The sequence below is a fragment of the Podarcis pityusensis genome (assembly GCF_964106645.2).
Source record: "Podarcis pityusensis genome assembly, chromosome: 8".
Taxonomy (NCBI): Eukaryota; Metazoa; Chordata; class Lepidosauria; order Squamata; family Lacertidae; genus Podarcis; species Podarcis pityusensis.
In genome coordinates this window covers 70,582,377-70,604,355 of record NC_138033.1, presented here as the reverse complement: position 1 = coordinate 70,604,355, position 21,979 = coordinate 70,582,377, and the positions used below count along the sequence as shown (strand labels likewise).

Below are 21,979 nucleotides of genomic sequence, written 5' to 3'. Positions count from 1 at the left end.
CCTTTGGGAGCCCGGCGCGGCTTCCCGCTGGGCTCCCGAGGGTTGTGCAGAGCTTCCTGAAGCCTGGAGAGCGAGAGGGGTCGGTACGCACCGACCCCTCTCACTCTCCAGGCTTCAGCGAAAGCCTGTATTCGCCCCATAGGACGCACACACATTTTCCCTTCATTTTTGGAGGGGAAAAAGTGCGTCCTATAGGGCGAAAAATACGGTATTTTTTCAGCTTGAAGCCCGAGTTAAATAAAAAATGGGCAGAGCAACAGTTGTGACTCTTGCCTTTGCCCAGTAGGCTACATTGGAATCATAGAACTGTAGGGCTGGAATGGAGCCCAAGGCTCACCTAGTCCAAAACCCCTGGAATGCAAGAATCACAGATACATTCAAGTCATGCAAAAGCCAGAGATTTCTATACCCACGCAAGTAAGATACCTCACAGTACACATTCAAAAGCAACTTAATTTAACAGAAAACTAAAATATTACCTTAAATATTACAACATGAAACACCAGAAAGGAGGCCAGCTGCAGAATTCACATTTAATGTAGCAAAGTTAATTTTTAAAAGGTGTTGCATGGTGCGACCTGGCAGGAGTCTCAAGGGACAGAGAGGACTGGGGGCCACATTTGAGGTCCCCTATACTTGCTTTAGACTGCAAATACAAGAACCAGCCTGGGGTGGGTGGGGGGGACCCTTAGTACGCAAACCGTATTTTTAGGAGGCGACTCCAAACCATCAGAGGATCACCAAGGTCATGCAACAAGCACAAGGAGAGAGAGATATTATATAAAGCCACATTTCACCATTTGTCTTCTTACCCACTGGGAGGTGGTCTCCGTTCTCCCGCTCTTCTTCTTCGCTCATTTCATCTTCGCTCACCTCTTCTGCAAGGCAAAAAAAGGGGAAAGAATGAGACAGGCTAGGAAGACAATTGAACTTGATTGTTTTCATACCTCTGCGGGCAGGGGATGGCGCCATCTTGCTGGTCCTTTAATCACTGTATGGCACTCTGTAACTTTTAGGCACTTTTAAGAGCTGGTGGCAGCATCAGCCTATAAAACCCTTAACAACTTTAGACCTGACTTATCTCAAGGACCAGAGGGGATGTGGATGGCACTGCGGGTTAAACCACAGAGCCTAGGACTTGCCGATCAGAAGGTCAGCAGTTCGAATCCCCGCAATGGGGTGGGCTCCCGTTGCTCGGTCCCTGCTCCTGCCAACCTAGCAGTTCGAAAGCACCCCAAAAAGTGCAAGTAGATAAATAGGTACCACTCCGGCGGGAAGGTAAACGGTGTTTCCGAGCGCTGCTCTGGTTCGCCAGAAGCGGCTTAGTCATGCTGGCCACATGACCCAGAAGCTGTACGCCGGCTCCCTCGGCCAATAAAGCGAGATGAGCACCGCAACCCCAGAGTCGGCCACGACTGGACCTAATGGTCAGGGGTCCCTTTAACTTTACCTATCTCAAGGACCATAGTCTTCCATAAGTTTCCTTTGAAGCTCAGCTCCAGATCCTGCAACCTCTAGAGCAGAGGCTGATGCCAAGTTCAATTAAGGACGTTTCTGCTGCGGCTCTTTATGGTTTCACACAGGGAACATTCCCAGCCCTGCCCTGGGGATGCCAGGGATTGAACCTGGGGACTTACGCATGCAGAGCAGATGCTCTGTCGCTGAACTATGGCCTTCTTCTGGTTGCAATGGTTAAAAAGAAATCGCACTACTAAAATGGGACCGTGGCTGAGTGATACAGCAGCAGTACAGCATGGAAAAGGTCCCAGATTCAAACAATGGCATCTCTAGGTAGGGCTGCAAAAGACTGGTTTCATGAGTGGGCAATGTTTTTAGACCCATGGGCACAACTGGGTCTTTGAGTCAGTGCTGTGGGTGCCACTGTTAGGATTTTTATCAATCCGAGCTGCTCCAGCTGTACCAGTGAGTGGCAATAAGATTGTATACAGCATGAGAGTGTCTGAGAGAGCGTGAGAAAGGAAGTCTGTATTATCGCTTCCTGAGTACTTTTGGAAGTTAGTTTCACTTCTGAGCATGTTGCAGTTTCTGTACTGGTGTTCAGAGAGCACAGACGTACTGACGGAGTCTCTGCATATAGACTGTAAATAAAGTAGTTTTAGAACTACGATTGAGTCTTTCTTCTGCTATGATATGCCAGAAGACTGGCGTGCTGAATTCTATAAGAAATTCAAAGAACCCTTGATGCCCTACATGACCCGCCTATTCAACGACATCATAAAAGGGGGCCCCATCCCCAAAACCTGGACCCACTCCAAAATAGTCTCCATCCCAAAATCACTAAAAGGCAGCCTCAAAGTAGAATCATACCGCCCAATCTCATTAATAAACCAAGACTACAAGATATTCACATCAATCTTGGCCAACCGCCTAAAAATCTTCCTACACAAGTTAATAGCCCCAGACCAGACTGGCTTTGTCCCTGGCCGCAATATAACAGACCCCATCAGGAAACTACTGAACCTGATCGAACACAGCAAGGCAACCAAACTCCCATTGACAATTATGTCCCTAGACATCCTCAAAGCCTTTGATTGCTTGGAGTGGAAATACATACTAGCAGTACTAACTAACATGAAAATTGGCCCCAACTTCCTACAAATCCTCAAACAAATATACTCCCAAGCCTCAGCAAAATGCAGAACTAACAATATGGATTCTAACACTATAGCTATCCAAAGAGGCACGAAACAAGGATGCCCACTGTCTCCCTTCTTATTTATCCTGGCTCTGGAACCCCTAGCAATCCGCATCCGAGCAGCCACAGACATCAAGGGAGTGGAAATAAAAGGCAGAACCTATAAATTAGGGCTCTTTGCAGATGACCTAATGGTCACAACACCAGACCCCATAAGCACAGCAACCTCCCTAATCAGAGAACTCAACACATTTGCAATGGTGTCGGGCCTACAGGTAAATTTTACAAAGTCAGAAGCTATGTGCTTCAACACCCCTCCTCACACCCAAAAAGAACTCACGAAGGTCACCAAAATAAAACTTTGCCACACCAAGTTCAGATACCTAGGGGTACAAATAACCAGAAACCTCAATAAATTGTACCTCCACAACTACAAGCCCCTGTGGCGACAAATTAACAAAGACCTAAAGAGATGGAATAACATGAACTTCACTCTCTCAGACAAAATAGCCATGATCAAAATGATCACACTCCCAAAACTAACCTACCTATTCCAAACCCTCCCAGTCTGGATCCCCTCAACCCAACTTCGCAGTTGGCAGAGAAAACTACACTCTTTCATCTTCTCACATAAAAAACCAAGAATAAGCCCCAAATACCTGCACCTCCCCACCTCAGAAGGAGGATGGGGAATCCCCAACATAGAAGCATATTACAATGCCAACCAAATACGCCATATAATCCCATATATACTAGAAGATGAGACAAAACAATGGGTACACCTAGAGAGGGACACAATTGAAAACACCTGCACATACCCACTCCTCCCAAACAAACTAAAGAAAATTCCCACAACACTTAACAGGTACACACAGACCATGCTCAAAGCATGGAAAACACAAATAGGCAAACTATCCCCAACCCCATCCCCACTAATCCCCCTGGCGTACCACCCATTATTCCACCATGCAGCACAAAACCTCAAGATAAAAACCTGGCGAACCAAAGGCTTATATCGCCTAATAGACTTTTATAAAAATAACAAACCCTTGTCAACACAAGAAATACAAGACAAACTAGAAGACACCCAAATGCCCTGGTTAACACAACACCAACTACATGCCCTCTTAAACAACCCAACAGTAAAATCAGCAGCAACTAGGCCCCTGACAACCTTCGAAAACCTCCTCCTAACAACAAAGGGAAACGGTAAAGGGACGGTATCCGCAATATACAAAATACTACTCCAAAATCCCGCAAATCCCCTAGACGCAATCAAAAAACAATGGGAGAATGACATAGGCTATGAGATTAACCCCACTCAATGGACCAGAATGTGGTCTAAACCCCCCTTTAAATCCATATCAACGAAAAGAAAAGAACTCACACTGAAACTCACCTACAGGTGGTACCTAACACCAAGGAAACTAGCGCTAATACACCCAGGAACCTCACCAAAATGCTGGAGAGGGTGCACCTCCACAGGCACATACCTCCACATGTGGTGGGAATGTCCCAAAAGCCAACTATTCTGGACAACAGCCATACAAGAAATATGTAAAATAACTAAGCAAGTAATAGACATCACCCCAGAATTGGCCCTACTAAACATCTTCCAAGACAACAATGCCCATTTACACCACAAAGAACTCATAACCCACCTGCTCTCAGCAGCCAGAAACACCATAACCAGACACTGGAGAGACCTGTCAGGAGTAAGCATGGACCAATGGTACCAAATAGTATGGGAAACAGCCCTACTAGAAAAATTAACTAATAAACTGAAACTGACACGGGGACAAACAGAAGAAGACGCCTTCACCCCGGTATGGCTCCCCTTTATCACATACACAGCCCAACAGGACAATGACAATAATCCACCAACAGCATACAAATCAATAATGGCTAACCTGATCCAAAACACCCACCCACCTCACTCGCACACGAAAACAAAGATCACCACAGCCAATCACAAGCAAACAATCACACCCTAGGCCAACCCCAACCTCTCTCACCACCAAAGGAACACAAGTGAACAACATAAGCAACGCTGACACCAAACTCTACATACATTAAACATAATAGAAACACCGCCACCCGACCCCACCCCCATCCATCTTCCCTCTCTCCACCCCCCTTTCTTTTTTCTTTTTTTTTCTTTCTTCTCCCCCTAATGCCTCAACAAATGAAACGGATTTGTAAAAATGTTACATGAAAAAAAAAATACGAGGCACTACACTTCTGTAAAACAAGAAAATCCTTAATAAAATATTTAAAAAAAACTAATAAAAAAAAATAAAACTGGCGTGCTCTTTTCAGGAGAGGAGGGTCGCCTATTACTGGTCTCTCTGGACTGAGGGAGATTTACAGCCAGGGAGAACAACCGAAGACTTGGGAAGTTGGCAGCCATTCCCGGGCGTTTTTCCAACAGCCACCCCCTCTGCTCAGCTCCTCCAACCCTGAGAGGCAGAAAGTGTGTGCATGCGCATGCGCGCACTTCACTCTTCCAAAGAGACCACAGTAGAAACACGAATGCTGCTGTGTTTGTGTGTGCGTGAGAGACACTTACCAGCTGACTGCTCTGTCACTTCTTCAGAGTTGCTTCCTGTCTCCTCCTCCTCCTCTTCCTCCTCCTCTTCCTCTTCTTCTGACTCTTCACTGCTGGACTCCTCCTCCTCTTCTTCCTCCTCCTCCTCCTCTTCCTCCTCCGAACCAGATCCAGATTCCCCTGAAGAAAGCAAACACAAAGATGAAAAAATGCAAAAAACCCCAACCTCAACTCTCAAGCTAACTGCTATTGGCTCATTAAAGAACCCCTAAATTTCTTACACCCCAGTGGTTACCTGAGGATGTTTCTGCTGAGCTGGTTTTTCTTTCGCTGTCACTGATGTCCTGTAGATCAGAAAGGGGGTCTCTCTCTTCTGGCTTTTCTTCTTTCACTGTTTTTTATTTTTAATTTAAAAAATTGGGAACAGGGTTGAGAAATCCCAATTCTCAAAAGTACTAATGGATTCTACTTGTACAATATTGCAGGGTTTTTTTTCTGCCTTAAAAATCTAAAGCAGGGGTGAGGAACCCCATGACCACCCGAAAGCCGTTGGACTCCAATTCCCATCAGCCCCAGCAACAAAGGGCCAACATCTCCCTTCCCTCTCCCTGGTCTGAAGAATGCAAGGAAAATGTCTGCCACCAAGTGGGCCAACCAAGTCAACATGCACTGAGTTGCCCTGGAAGGATGATCTATCTATCTATCCATCTATCTATCTACAGTGGTACCTCGGGTTACATACACTTCAGGTTACATACGCTTCAGGTTACAGACTCTGCTAACCCAGAAATATTACCTCGGGTTAAGAACTTTGCTTCAGGATGAGAACAGAAATCGTGCGGCAGCGGTAGCAGGAGGCCCCATTAGCTAAAGTGGTGCTTCAGGTTAAGAACAGTTTCAGGTTAAGAATGGACCTCCGGAACGAATTAAGTACTTAACCCGAGGTACCACTCTATCTATCTATCTATCTATCTATCTATCTATCTATCTATCTATTTTTAATGCAGTATTTCAGTTTGTTAACTTTAAGCCACACGAAAACACTTGGAAATAAAAAAATTCCTTCCTGTAGCACCTTAAAGACCAACTAAGTTAGTTCTTGGTATAAGCTTTCGTGTGCAAGCACACTTCTTCAGATACACTGAAACAGAAGTTACCAGATCCTTCTATATATTGAGAAGGTGGGGAGGGGTAGGATCTGGTAACTTCTGTTTCAGTGTATCTGAAGAAGTGTGCTTGCACACGAAAGCTTATACCAAGAACTAACTTAGTTGGTCTTTAAGGTGCTACAGGAAGGAATTTTTCTATTTCGACTATGGCAGACCAACACGGCTACCCATCTGTAACTTGGAAATAATTTTAACATGGCATCCTTGTGTTTTGTTTACTAAATAAAAGCCAAGTAAACTGAATCACTGAGCTCAAATGATATACATGGAGTGGAAACTTTCCTACGGTCCCCAAATTGTAGAACTCCCTCCCCACAGAGGTGTGTTTGGCCCCTTCAATATGCAGCTTCCGGAGGATGCTGAACACTCACCTCTTTACCCTGGCTTTTGACACCTGAGGTGCATGTTCTTAGGATCCACCTTATTTTTATGATTGCAAATTTGTTTTTTGAAAGCAAAAACATTTTTAATGTTGTGCTTTAATTCTTGTAAGCCACCCTGGGACTTTAGGTTGAAAGGTGGATAATAACTAAGTAGAAATAATTTTAAAATGCCGTATACTTTCGGCTAGCTCGGTGGATTCCTCCCTGGCGCAAGGAAGACACATTTATGCCTTTAAAAGTTACCTGGCTTTCGGATTTCTCCTTGTTCAAGCTTTTCTCTCTGTTGTCGTAGCGGGCTGCGGCTCCAGATCCTTACTTTCTCGTTGTAGTCTTCTCTCACCGTCCTGTGGTGTGCTGAAACTGGTCAACACAAGGGGAAAAAAAATCTGTTTGTGAGTCCTGGACTGAAATCTCTGTTCTTACGCCATGGCAATTTGCTTCACGCAAACTTTGCAGCTCTAGCAAAATGAGAATTCCTTCCCTGCCTACCGGTACTACACTGGCACATTCGAATAAGAAGCAATGTTTAATTACGGTTCAACCTTCCTTAAGTTTGAAAATGCACCTCAGTGATGGGCTATTAGGGTCAGACAGACATGGCTTTAAAATCAATCAGAAGACTCTTACGACGACTCCAATTAAACATGAAAAATAGGTACCAAGAATCAATTATTTATGATAGCAGGGAACAACTATTTCAGAAATCTATATACGACTTGATGTGGGGAGGAGGACACCAGGAAATAGCTAGACATGGAAGGTATCCAGAGTCTACACAAGGATGAACTGTGGCTAAGTGGCAGAATATTTGCTTTGCACGCAGAAGGTCCCAGGTTCAATCCTTGGCATCTCCAGGTAGAATGGACAGAAATCCTGGAGCTGCTGCCAGTTAGGGCAGACAATACTGAGGTAGATGAACCAAAGTTCTAATTCAGTGTAAGACAGCTACCTAGATAACCTCCTTGCTAACAAATCTGGGTGAAACAAGCCAGAAGTCAAGATCAGACGGTGCAACCAAAGGTCAGGACTTCACCTGTTTTGAGTGCAGAAGGTGCCATGTTCAAACCCCACCATCTCCAGGTTAGGGGTGGGACAGAGGCCCTCTCTGAAATTCTGGAGAGCCACTGCCAGTCAGTGCAGACAATACTGAGCTAGATGGACTAATGATCTGAGTCAGTATAAGCCAGCTTCCTATGTGGAACTCGCCATAGCATGTTGCAAATGTGGAATGGTGCTGTTCAGAATTTCACATACTGTTTTCCACCCCCAGTCAGTCAGCATTCCATGCCCACCAAGCATGCTCAGTTCTTATTGTCCAAACTGCAGCCCCCCCCCCAATGAAACAGCTCTCCTAGGCCACCTGCGGCTCATGCTGCTTGCTTATTCACCTGCCTGGCATTCTGTTGTCACGCTATTGACATAGCCTACTGGGGGCTATGATGACAGTGTGATGACAGACTTATGTTTTTATACATATAAGAAGATATATCCACTTGCAAGCCTTGGGGTTCTCCCTAGCCTGCAGACGCCTCCCTCTTCTGCACAGACAGCACCATTTTTGCTACATAATCAGTGGCACTGACAACCTGTACTTTGGAAACAAGAGAGGATAGTGACTTCCTGGGGACCTATGAGGTCTCACAAATCACAGGTCTCTTACCCTTTGCCCGTTTCCCTCAAACTCAGTATTTCCAGAAGATTAAGAGGGTGGCGGTGGGACAAAGACTTGTATGTCACAGTTGGAAGGATAAACATTCACCATCCATTACTCAACCGTCTGGAGATCTTACTTACCTATCTCCATTTTAATGTATACAATCACCAATCCTGTTTGGATATCTGTTTCAACATCCAGACTCATTGCATTTATATATGTGGTTTTTTAAGTAGGATTGATGCATGATTGTTAATGTGATCTGACATTTGTTTTCTTTTTCTTTCAGATATATTTGCAATAAAATATATACACAGACAGATAAGCGCACACACACACACACACACTACCAGCCCCATACTAAGAGTTTCCCAGGATTCTAAGGAACAACAAAAAAACCCATAGTAGTTTTCAAATCAGTGGTTAAAAGTAGTGGTTCTGAAAGGTTCAGTGCCCAATCTTGATTCAGAATGGCATCCATTTTGTGTAGCCAAACACAGACAATAACCTGCTCCTTGATCTCAGGAACCATCATGCAAAAATTTGGCTATGATACCTTAAAAGTGATGCAAATGCATAGCAAAAAAACAACCTCCAAAAAATATATAGCAGATATACAGATGTGTGGTGCTTTTTAATAATAATAAAAAAGATTAACCTAGAGTTCTTATTAGGTTGCTAAATATGAGTTCACACCATTCTAGGGTCCATTTAGACCCCAATACCTCAGTTTCCCCATGTGTCACACCCAAAATCACAGCAGGAGCTAGCACTGAGACACAGCAACAATACACCAGCTAACTTTAAGAGACTATGTGGAGCAGGAAATGACACTGGGGTGGGGTGGGAGAGTTTTACATATTTTGAATATGCATTTGGAAATTTAAATGTGGAGGATTTAAAAAAATACAAATTATTGTGGAGAGTAGAGAAGGGAGGACTTAATGCAATCCAAACACTCTATTCCAACACCCCCCCCCCCAATTTTAGCTAATCACTCCCCGTCCCCAAGCTTTCTACAAAATAAAGAGAGTACCTGGGGGGCTAACAAAAAAAGGGTAAGCATGCCCTGTAGTTTGAGCACCAGGAAGAGGAAATGCCACCACCACAACCCTTCTGCTTATCGTAAGGCCACTGCATAACCAGCAAAGGAGCAGCCATGCTTGGGGGTTATTTTGCTCTCCTGCTTCCAATAACCACAGGAAGCATCTACAGAGCACAGCGCTTCTGCATCCAACCACAGTGAAGCTGTTTTTGGCAATGCCTTGAGCTCCCATGTTCTGCCCACACACTTCCAAGCCTATCTTGGCAGCAGCAAAGGCTATAAACTCTTTTTCTCTTTTAAAACGAGAAAGTGGAGATTCCTGGAAAGCGGCAATTCGGCAGCCAGAATCATAGCCCATCATGCCCTTCTGGCTCTTCTGTGCCCTGAGACAAAAACACAATGTTGTGCTAGAGCACACGCTGTGCTTACAGAAGGTCCCAGGCCCAACCCCTGGTTTCTCCAGGCAAGGCTGGAAAAAACGACTTGCGTCTGAAACCCTGGAGACCCCTGCAAGCAGAAAACACTGAGTTAGATGCACTCAGTACAAGGAAGCTTACTATGCTCCTATTTAAATTGGCTCTTTATTCAGAAACATGAGGACTGGAACCCTACTTTTATTTTTAGGGGAAACATTGTAGCTCGGTGGTAGAGCAGTTTCAACACCCCAGCATCTCCAGGTAGGGCTGGGAGACATTCATGCCTGAAACCCTGGAGAGCTACTGCCAGTCAGGGTAGACCAGTGTGCTGGTCTCCAGCTGTTTTGGGACTACAGTTTCCATCATTCCTGACCACTGGTCCTGCTGGATAGGGAGGATGGGAGTTGAGGTCCAAAAACAACTGGAGACCAAAGTTTGGGAAACAGTGGTGTAGATAATACTGAGCAAGCAGGACTGACTCAAGAGAACACAGCTTCCTATATTCCTAGGTCTTAGGAGAAGGGCTGCTGTTCAGCGGCGGAGCATCCGTTTTGCATTAGAAGGTCCTGGGTTTGATCCCCCCTCGTGTCCAGGTGGAGTTTCCTGGAACCCCGGAAAGCTGATGCCAATGGAAAGTCAATTAAGAGGCAGTAATGAGTCCCAAGAATCTGATGCGGCGTAAGACAGCCTCCTTTGCCTGAGATCCAGGAGCACATCTGTGTCAAAGCTTTTCACGGTATAAACGTCATAGACGAAATAAACACACGATCCGTACCCGCAAGGAAATAAGGCTTCCCTCGCCCCGTTCCGCCCCCACCTCTGAGCTACTTACTCTCTCGTCTGGCCTCCCGTTCTTTACGCCTCTCCTCCGCTCGCCTCTCCCGTTCCTTGATCTCCCGCTGCTCTTTCTGCTGCTCTCTCATTTTCCTCTCTCGCTCCCTCTTCCGCTCAAGCTGCTCCAGGCGGTCCCTACGAAGGGTTTCATCAGGCGCCCGTGTTATTTTATCGAATTGGTTTTTGTTTGTTTTAATTAACAATTTTGAATTATATGGTCTCTTTTGCTGCATTCCCTCTAGAAAGGTTAGCAATGTTTATTTTAAGAGCGTAGCTTCTGGCATCTGCACAAAGGCCGAATCTCCCTTATCAAGAGAGGTTTTGCTTAGCCAAGTCAGCACCAACACAAATCAGGATGTTAAGATATTTATTGACTGCCCACCCACCTACCCTGCTTTGGACCCTCCTCAAATTCGCAAGAGAGACCCCTCTTGGGAGGACAGTGACTACCAACATCGCCTCTGGCTCATGGTTCTGGCAACAGTACCATGGATGTAGTACAACTGCAGTGGGGAACCTTTCTCAGTCTGAGGGCCGATTTCCATTCTCGGCAACATTCTGGGGGCCACATGCCTGTGGCGGGTGGAGCCAGAGGCAAAAGCGGGCAGAGCAATAGGTGTGAATTTCACCTTCCTTCAGCAAGTGAGTTTCTACATTACACTCTTTATCCTTGCATTCCAGGAAAGCCAGAGGCATTATCAGAATTCAAGGGCACATTCCGGCCAGGCAAAAAAACCAAACACTTAAGGAGAGGCGGTGGCCTGGGGAAGAGTCCGAGGGGAAGGTAAGAGAGGTCAGATGTTCTCCATCCCTGTAACACATAGCTGAATCCAATATTAGCCCTACTCAGATGCACTGAAATTAAGTGGCCCAAGTCAGCCACATGGACTGATTTCAATGGATCTGCTTGGAGCAGGGCGGACCTTGGATACAGCCCACAATTTCTTAACCATGCGCTTGATCTAGTGCCCAAATGTTCTCTCTTAAGGGGAAGGCATTGTAACATTGCTTTATGGGCTGGTAGGAGACGAGGCCTCCACGTTGGAGAATTTTGTAGGGGAGGGATCACAGACCTTGGTGGCAGAGGACCTGCTTTAGATGCAGAAGGTCCCCAGTTCAATTCCAGCTATTCCCAGTTAAACAGCAGGTAGCAGCGGATGGGAAGGACCTCTCTTTGTCCAAGATCATGGAGAACATCTGCCATTCGTAGCAGACCAGGAATGGGGAGGCGCTCTGTCTAGATGCTGCTGGACTCCAACTCACACCTTCCCTGTCCATTGGCCATGCTTGCAGGGGCTGATGGGAGTTGGAGTCCAACAGTAGCTGGAGGGACAAAGGTTCCCCACCATCCAAGCGGGCAATATTAGGCAAGACAGACAAACAGTCTGAACAGGTGCTAAGACAGCTTTTGTGTTCCTATGTACTTATCTGATGCCCACTGGGGTGAATCAGATATGCAGGATTAAGCTGTGTGAAATGCACGGTCCATTTCTTAAGTTGTAATATCCCTCATATCAAAGGTGGTTTTCTGAATGTTGGTCCAAATCACTACTGTACATTCCTCACCAAGCTCACATATCAATTGCGTCCATAGGGCTACAGGACTTCTCCATGGGTGGTAGGTGCAGAATGTCTTTCTTTAGCTAGATTTCTGCACAAGGAGCAACTCCTAACCCCAGCTCCACCCATCGCTCAACAGGCACACTCAAGTTAGATGCCCAAACCATGGCTTCTGATGCCTGACATAGAAGGCCGAACTTGCATAACCTCAGCTTATTAGGTCTCTCAATCAATTAAAAGCTATGTTCAAATATCACAAAGAGCTATGATTTGGAGCCTAGCTGTTACCCCCAACATGCCCCCCAACCCTTTCCCCTCCCTCTCACAGCAGCTAAGAGGTTACGAGCTCCCTGCTCTCCTCCCACTATGCAGCTGGGAGGACTCGTGTCAGCTTGTGCTTTTGGTTTAGTGCAACTTGCCATGCCACCCACACCAGGAACTGTGGTTTGCGTTAAGTATGGCTCCTTTCAACAAGCCAGCTTCAGAAACCATGGTTTGATGGTGGCTTGTTTTTAAACCAACCACAGTCAATGTCAACCACAGTTCCATGCTCAAATGACAAGACCAACTGTGCTGAACTACAAGTGGGTGTGAAAGCTTTCAAACTCATCCTCCCAGCCACAGAGGAGGAGAGAGGGTGTGAGCCCAGGGAGCTGTTAGGCTTTGTCCGTGTCCTGTTAAGTCAGGAGTAGCTAACCTGTGGTCCTGCATCTTCTTTTTGATTCATTACAGTAATACAGCAGAGCCAATGCATTCTCAAAAAGTGGAAGTGTGCATTTTGCTCTCAGCCAAACCAATAAGTTTGCTTCCGTGGTCTAGTTCAGCTTTTCTGTGGCGCTCTCCATGACTCCAAATCAACAACTGGGAGCTGCATCAAACCATTATTCCACTGCATCTCTAGTTTCTGCAATGTTACCAAGCACTGTCCACCCACTTTTTAAAAAAACCACTCATCACAGTGATCCTATGTTTGCATTACAAGAAAAAGGTAGTCCCAGGAAACTAAATTCTTAAGTCAACAGCACAGTCTGTAGCTTTTTTTGGAACTGCTGCCTATGCGGCATCATGGAAATAATACCACATTCCAATAGCCCACACCTTTGCTTACACGGTTAAACCAGTTAAGTGCTTGATTTACACTGTTAAGCAAATTGCCACATCTCTGCAGTTCTTGTGATCACGGCCCCCAGACAGCTATTTAGTGGCAGGTGACATAAGCACAGAATCAAAGGAGCAGATGTACAGCTGTTAGACTGATTGCATAATGTTCCTAAGAAGTTGGTTCTGGGGAGGAAATGCTGGATTTTGGGCTCCGGGGCCAGGGGGGGATTTACCTCTCTCTCCGGGAATGCTCCCTAGCCAATTCCCTCCTTTTCTGCCTCTCCCATTCACGGCGGGCCTTATCCTGCTCTTCGCGGTGCCTTTTCCTACGTTCATGCTCGCGCTCCTTCTCTTTCACCCTAGCATGCTTCCCTAATAATAGAGATACAAAAAAAAAAGGCCAAACCGTTACCCCCCCTCCCAAACAGCATTCGGAAGTCGTAAAACGAGCAAAGGAACCAGATGAAAAAGAGAAGGAGAGAGAAACACAGATTATGAAAGAATCATTTCTCTTGGCACTCTGCTAAAAAACAAAACAAAAAAAACCACAATCCACCATGGCTAAGATTAGCCATCAGGTTAAAGGGCTTTTTAAAATTAAAGCTGACTTCCATGAACGTTGGAACTTCTCCCTTCCTTGTGCCTTTGTAGCTGGCACTATTAACAATATTACTCTACTGACACAGGGTAAAAGCTACCCTGGCTCCGAGCTCTCACCTGAGAACGTAAGAAGCTTATTGATGTACATGGTCCAGCATTCTCCTCATGGATGCCAGCAACCAGAAGGTACCAGGTGGCCAGCAGACAACTGATAGACCCAAGGTGCGTTCTCAGTCGACATACAGCAATGGTGAGGCCCGAAAGACCCAGTGCCCCACATGGACTGAGCTTACACCCTGAAGTATGCTGGGGGTGTCTCAGCAGACAACCTTACATGGGGAGGGTCAGCTCATATATTCAACTGCTTGCCATAGGCAACCAAGGATTCCATGCAGATGAATGAGCGCTCTGGGGAAGGAGGAATAGAGCGCATCAGCCCCTCCACTTGGTTCCCAGGCTAGTTGCATAGGAAGGAAAGTCTCTTCCTCTACAACCTGCATAGAAATGCAGAGAGAAAATGAATGGCTCAGTAGAAGCCACAGCTTTTTTAAACTACCCTGTTAAGAATCCTCTGCATTTCCATGCTCCCTGAAAGGCGGAGATGGAAACAGAGGCTATTAGTCTCTAATATGAGAAGGTCCACCATTTACAGCTCATTGGTTAGCGCAACATAATGGGGTGTGGTCAAAAGTAGGAGGGGTCACCTGATGAGCAATTGAGCCAATGGCTGAAGAGCTTCCCTTACCACTGCCAGTAAAAATTGCTGAGTTCTTAAAGGGCCAGCAAAAATAATTCTTGAAGGCCAGATCAGAATATCGAACTGTAAGTTAGCTAGCTGCGCTCTAAGCGGGCTGGAGGGGAGCCTGCTGGCTACTAAACTTTGTGGGCGTATATATAAGGCTGCCTTAACTGAACTCATCATTGTGTGATGGGTTCCAGACACCAACCCTCTTCCAAGGACACCAGAGGTCAGGAGACACTGAGGAGGAAATGCTAAGAAGGGACCTGAGTACCTTCTGCCGAGTGACTGCGATGACGCCGCTTCTCTTTCCTCTTCTCGTCTTTTCTGTGGTGTGCCCTCTCTTTCCGTGACATTTGCTGGGGGGGTTTGATTGCCAGGGAGTCGTCCTCTTCTCCCCTGAAGTCCACAACAATGGGGAGGAGGGAGAATGGGAAAAGGATCGTGTGTATGCAGAACAAGAGTTCATTCATTTACTGTCGTCTATCAGGAGTCACTGCACCTGGCAACAGCAGCCTGAGAGATGGGACAGTGGCAACTGAAACCAGCTGCTCATTGGCTTCTTCCCTCCCTTGAATCGCTTCTACTCAAGCTGGTCATCACTATGTCACTTTAAAAGTACATGCCCAAGGTTGCTTATTTTAACCCTCCCCACCTTGTTTTCCTCATGTAAGCTGCAGAGCAAAGACTTTTAATCTGTGCACAGTGCTTAGTAAAACACAGCTGCTTAAAAATGAGAAACGAAGTATAACACAATGCAACAGTATAGCAATCGTGGAAGGCAGAGGTGATGGTCCCAAAGACGATGACAGGGAAGACTGCCAATGAAGCAAAGCCAGCTGCGAAGGGAAGCTGGAACTAGGACCTGCCAGCCTACTAATTCAGGTGCAGCCCATCGTAACGGCCACATCTCTGTAGACCAGAAGTCTCTGGATGTTGCTGAACTCTAACTCCCATCGGTCCCAGCCAGAATGGCCAATGGTCAGGGATGGTGAGAGTTGCAGTCCAACATCTGGAAGGGTCACAAGCTCCCCATCCCTAAGCTAGACCATCACTTGCCTTTATTGCTCCTAGCCACCACCATCACAAATCTGCCTTCTTTCAACGCAGGGAAAAGGAATCTGTGGCCCTCCAGATATTGCTAGCCTCCAACCTCCATCAAGCCTAGTGTTCAAGGATGATAGGGGTTGCAGTCCAAGAATATCTGGAAGGGTTCCAGACCGCCATACACATTCCTATCATATAGTAAGTGTGAGTAATTGTAATTAAACCGTGTGTGAGAGAGAGAGAGTATAACCCTCCCTCTGCTAGCGGCTTTCCTACCGGTCTTCCATAGAGTCTTCCCTCCTGTAAGGTGAATTCCGGATAGTTATCTCCATGCGGTGATCTCTCAGCTCTCCCTCTTCAAGGGAATCGCGCTTCGAGTCCCGATCATCAGACTACGACGATAGGGGGAAACACACATTTTGGCTTTCAGAAATTGTGCACAGTGAAAGATTATTCGTAGTTTTACCCCCCCCCCAAAAAAAAACTTTGTTACCCGATCATAGCAGAGGCAGAGAGCTTGTTGTACTATTGGAAAGAACACAGACATTTAAAAAGGGGAAACCTATTTGTGTGCTATATTCACTTCAAAGGCGGGGGGGGGGGGATCCCAGGATGCTACTTGACGTGTCTTTTGATGGAATGTTACATACAAATATTCCAGGGAACTTTGGACAAATGGGTAGAACCAAAGTATAGTGGGGAAAGAAGATCATGCAAGCACTCTTTCACCTCTGGGGACCAGTGCACATAAGTAGGATGCCACCATAATCCAACAGGTTTTTATTTACAACCTGGGTAGTGTCATGCTGCTGCTGTGGACAATTGTTTTGAACCCTCCAATCCAATTCACTTTCTTTCTGGAAGCAAGAGTTAATTGGCTGCTGCATGTGCACGTTTGTGAATAAGCTAATGAGTATAATGTCGGGGGCGGTAAGTGAACGTGGAAGTTCCTTTGCAATAATTTTGCCAGGTTAGGCAGAACACTGTGTTTTTATCCTGTGTTTGCATATGGGAAATGCATCCAGAAGACAAAAATGAATCGAGTAGTGATTTCACATGGTTACCCTCCCTGCCTCTGTTCCTTCCCACTCCCTCGCTCTTGTTCAGTTTTTTGATGGTGCGAGAACAGTCTTTAATGTCCTGAGAACAGGACATTAAAGACAGGACATTGGGAGGAGGTGAAGCCCCCCCCCCCCACTGCCTTAATCAGCTGTGGAGGATAGTGCTGAGTACCTTCTTCAATGTTGGACATTGTTTTGAGAAAGTAAGGCATTGGGAGAGGGTGGCTAATGGATGATCTGCACGTAGTCAGTCTTGGAAGCCACACAGAATTGGACAGTTTGGGCAGAGTTTCTTTGAAGCTCGTGCATGGACTGATCGGCTGCAGGGCCATGCAAACTAAGGCTACCTGGGGGAGTCGCATTGCTGCTTCTTGAGGGCTTCCTACTCACTTGTGTATTTTGTATTGCTTCTGAATCTCATTTTAAAAGAACCACCTTGCCTTTGGCAAGACAGTTTGGTTCTGTGAACCACCCTAATATCTTGTGATGAAGGGCGGTATATAAATGTACCGTATTTTTCGCCCTATAGGACACACTTTTTCCCCTCCAAAAATGAAGGCTTGCGGATAGCAGCCTGTTCTGGGGGCTGGGGTCGGGGGATTATTTTTTTTTAATTCCCCCCCCCCCAAAAAAACGAGGTGCGCCCTATAGGGCGAAAAATACAGTAATAAACAACAACAACAACACTGAGGTTTGCAAAAGTACAAACCTGCTGTACCTGGAACTGGGTGTGGAGAGTGCAGCTAAATGGGACACAGCTGCGGGCAGCCTGAGGAAGTATCATCCCCCTTGGGCCTGCCCATAAAAAGCAAGTCTAGAGTAAGAGACTAGGGCAATGTCTGCTGTTTGCAGGAACTCTTCTTGTTATGATACTTTTATGGTTAAGCTTGAGTGTTTGTTTGGACCCTGGGTGAGAACCCGGAGGGTGTGGCAGGAGGAAAATGAAGTGATGTATAAGTATAGATACATTAGTAATTTTATATCATTGTAACATTTTTATATGCAACTGTGTATTGTTGTAATAGTTTAAGTTGCCTGTTGTTGCTTCAGTTTTCTGTACCCTGCTTAGAGATCTTTTTAATTTATTAGGCAGTATAGAAATTAAATAATAACATAAAAATAAGCAAAATAATATTTAGGAGGAAACCTGCCCCCCCCCCGAGGAGATTACGGTTATTACCTGCCCTTCACCAGCAGGTCCCGGAGCAGGTTATAACAACCTATAGAACGCTTTCTCTTTAATTAGAGGTGGGGGAGCAAAGTTTGGGTAGTTTTCTAAACTGCACAATGTCAGCATGAGAGTGGTACTCGACTAGCACAAAAGACTTTCACCAGACATGCAATCCTATGTGTGTGAACTTGGGAGCAAGTCTCAGTTACTTCAAGCAGGCGTGCACAGGACTGCTGCCTGAGAATACCAGAAGAAGCTTTGTTCTAATTAGGGGGAGGGGGAAGAAAATGAGGGCAAAGAAAACATACTCATGTCCCTTATAGGCACTGGCTCTAGAAGGGCAGCTTACATTTTTGAGGCGCTTTATGTCTGCTTTCTCCTCTTGCTCTTTGCGACGTTTCTTCTCCTGAAGAATTTCATCTAACGTTTTCACTTTCCAAGATTCCTTTTCATCACCCATTTGTGTTTAAAAAGGCACTAAAAGAAAAGACAACCAACAAATGAGGCTGCTGCTACCCTATCATGGACCCGGCTGTCCACATTTTAATAACGCCGAGAGTAATAATAATAATAATAATTTATTATTTGTACCCCGCCCATCTGGCTGGGTTTCCCCAGCCACTCTGGGCGGCTTCCACAGAAACCAAAAATACACTAAAATCACACATTAAAAACTTCCCTGAACAGGGCTGCCTTAAGATGTCTTCTGAATGTCAGGTAGTTGTTTATCGCTTTGAAATCTGATGGGAGGGCGTTCCACAGGGAGGGCGCCACTACCGAGAAAGCCCTCTCCCTGGTTCCCTGTAACTTGGCCTCTCGCAGTGAGGGAACCACCAGAAGGCCCTCGGTGCTGGACCTCAGTGTCCGGGCAGAACGATGGGGGTGGAGACGCTCCTTCAGGTATACTGGACCGAGGCCGTTTTGGGCTTTAAAGGTCAGCACCAACACTTTGAAATGTGCTCGGAAACGTACTGGGAGCCAATGTAGGTCTTTCAAGACCGGTGTTATATGGTCTCGGCGGCCGCTCCCAGTCACCAGTCTAGCTGCCGCATTCTGGATTAGTTGTAGTTTCCGGGTCACCTTCAAAGGTAGCCCCACGTAGAGCGCATTGCAGTAGTCCAAGCGGGAGATAACCAGAGCATGCACCACTATGGCGAGACAGTCTGCAGGCAGATAGGGTCTCAGTCTACGTACCAGATGGAGCTGGTAAACAGCTGCTCTGGACACAGATTTGACCTGTGCCTCCACGGACAGCTGTGAGTCCAAAATGACTCCCAGGCTCCACACCTGGTCCTTCAGGGGCACAGTTACCCCATTCAGGACCAGGGAATCCTCCACACCTGCCCGCCTCCTGTCCCCCAAACTACCGTTAAGGTACTCTGCCTGCAGCCACCTCTGAAAAGCACTTGGAAACTATAATTATCCCAAAACAAACTGGCCAGTTTGCTAGCTGGATTGGCATCATGAAAAACATCTACTGTATATTTCAGAAAGTTGCTCGTCTGCTGCCTATGCATTTGGACACTTCCTAAGATATTGCAACAAAACTTTTGAAAGAGCAAGTTTTTGTCTATATTTGGATACAAGGCCATTTGAACTCAAATGGTGGACTGAACCATTCAAAACTGCACTGATTTTAATGACTGGTTTCAACAATGAACTGGTTTTGGGTTGTTTATACAGTGGTACCTCTAGATATGAACGGGATCCGTTCCGAAGCGGTAAATGTAACTAGCGATGGCATGTCTGTGCAGGCACGCACGTGTCGCTTTTCGCTGCTTCTGCGCATGCACGTGACGTCATTTTGAGTGTCCGCACATGTGCAAGCGGCGAAACCCAGAAGTAACGCGCTCCGTTACTTCCGGGTTGCCGAGGAGTGCAACTCGAACGCTCTCAACTCGAAGCATATTTAACCCGAGGTATGACTGTATATAATTTCCAAGCAACGCTGGGTACAAGGCTGCTAGTATAATGTAACTGCAGCATTCATTTATTAATAGGGTCATTGAAAGCTGCCTTGGAGCACATCAGTCACCTGATTCTCCTAGCTCAGCTATGGTCTCCTTTGAACAGCTCTCTAGCCTCTCGGGAAGAGAGAGGTTTCTCCCATCACCTGCTACCTAATTATTTAAACTCAGACACCGGTAACTTTTGGCCCTGCAGGCATTGCTGAACTACATCTCACATCAGCCCTAGAAAACACAGCCAATGGCCAGGGAAGATGGGTTTTGTAGTTCAACAACATCTGTAGGACCAAAGGATTCCAACACATGTTATAATAGCAAGGACAAAGGTTTAAACCTGGGGCTTTTGGAACATGACGCATGCAGCCCCCACTCCTTCAAGCTGTTTCCTCCCCATATATCATCGACTGGTGGGCAACAGCCTCCACAAGCAGTTTGCCCCAAATGCACCATTGCTAAAGGTATTCAGAAGGCATGGCTCCTGCGCAGCTGTGCTAGAGCTAGGAATTTCAGCAGGTGCAGCGACCATGAACAAACCACACCATAAAAAGTTCCTTACAAGAAAAAGCTCACAGTCCACAAGCTGGCCTTTGAATTTTGCAGCCTTATGCACACACAAAAACCCCAAAACCCCATACAGCATCGTATTTGTAGTGATGGCACAGGGCAGGACCAGGAAGAGGAAAAGCTCGAATTGGGGTGGATGTTATTGTTTGGTTTTGTCATTGTGGCTATGCCCTTTCACGTTTTTACCTTGTAAACCGCAATTTGACCCTTGGCCGAGGGGCGGTACATAAATTTAATAAATAAATAAAGAACGGTATATAAATAAAACACCCGCTCAGCCAAGAGCCCTAACGGGGGCTCCGGACTTGAATGAAGTGAACAGAACTTGAATGAAGTGGGACGGGGTTGGACAGAGAAGGAAGTTCCGAGCGTCTTGGGGGGAAGCCAAGAAGAAAATCTCCAAATCCTAGTAAAATAAGGAGAGCTCGAGAGGACGCCTCACCGCCACCCGCTGCAAGGGAGGCCTAGCCCCACAACACGCCACCCCGGCAAGGCAGGCCGCCCGACCACGGCCCACCTTCCCCGCCACAGGAAACCCCGCTTCCCTCCCCTCTGAAACCCAGCCCCCGGCCCCGGGGGAGCGGGGAAGTGAAGGCGGCACACCGCAGCCGCAGCCTCCCCACCTTCGACCCTCCCTTACCTTCCCTGTCGCCCCTACCGCCACCGCCTCCACGACCCACTTGCCGGGGATGCAGTGCCCGGAAGCGCGACGCGTGGCGCACGCATTTCTTCCGGCGCGGGTCCGTTACGTCACCGGAAAGGGGGAATTTCCCGGCCCGGCCCGGGGACAGTTAAAGGGAGAGGCCCATCTGCTTGTGGACGTTCGCAGAACGTCAGCCGGAAGCCCGTAGACTTTCGAATAGACCTATGAAGGGGTAACGTACTTCTGGGTCCACTAAGCCTCCCAGCTCCAAGACGGAAATCAAGCGTTTTCTTGTGGACATCAATGCACAATTTCTATAGAGATGCATAAAGTGTGGACTTATAAAGGCTCCCTAACTTCCAGGGTGTTGGTTTTTTTTAATGGCTCCCCACTCCAAATAAAACCACCCCCAGCTGTGGAATTAAGGGAGAACTGCCCACGAAAATCAATGGATAAAATAGTATTGTTGTTGTTCAGTCGTTTAGTCGTGTCCGACTCTTCGTGACCCCATGGACCAGAGCACGCCAGGCACTCCTGTCTTCCACTGCCTCCCGCAGTTTGGTCAAACTCATGCTGGTAGCTTCGAGAACACCATCCAACCATCTCATCCTCTGTCGTCCCCTTCTCCTTGTGCCCTCCATCTTTCCCAACATCAGGGTCTTTTCCAGGGAGTCTTCTCTTCTCATGAGGTGGCCAAAGTATTGGAGCCTCAGCTTCAGGATCTGTCCTTCCAGTGAGCACTCAGGGCTGATTTCCTCAAGAATGGATGCGTTTGATCTTCTTGCAGTCCATGGGACTCTCAAGAGTCTCCTCCAGCACCA

The 21,979-nt window shown here is 46.6% G+C and overlaps 1 protein-coding gene across 6 annotated transcripts in view; it reads right to left on the bottom strand.

Moving 5' to 3' along the window:
• Positions 1 to 21,282, bottom strand: part of CDK11B (cyclin dependent kinase 11B) — a 36,691-nt gene extending 15,409 nt beyond the window's left edge. For 3 of the 6 annotated variants that reach the window (XR_013989388.1, XM_081016089.1, XM_081016090.1), the window contains exons 1-10: positions 21,156 to 21,282; positions 18,334 to 18,461; positions 16,029 to 16,144; positions 14,980 to 15,104; positions 13,600 to 13,738; positions 10,704 to 10,840; positions 7,000 to 7,116; positions 5,500 to 5,595; positions 5,226 to 5,384; positions 813 to 878 (exon numbers count right to left, since the gene is read on the bottom strand). Coding sequence is in view for 5 of the 6 variants with exons in the window: in XM_081016089.1 (XP_080872215.1) it covers positions 813 to 878; positions 5,226 to 5,384; positions 5,500 to 5,595; positions 7,000 to 7,116; positions 10,704 to 10,840; positions 13,600 to 13,738; positions 14,980 to 15,104; positions 16,029 to 16,144; positions 18,334 to 18,444 (1,066 nt within the window). In the remaining variant the exon portion in view is untranslated. Of the gene's footprint in view, positions 1 to 812; positions 879 to 5,225; positions 5,385 to 5,499; positions 5,596 to 6,999; positions 7,117 to 10,703; positions 10,841 to 13,599; positions 13,739 to 14,979; positions 15,105 to 16,028; positions 16,145 to 18,333; positions 18,462 to 21,155 lie in introns of those variants that run through there. The other 3 variants (XM_081016091.1, XM_081016092.1, XM_081016093.1) reach the window with 3 other exon arrangements.
• Positions 21,283 to 21,979: the final 697 nt, after the last annotated feature.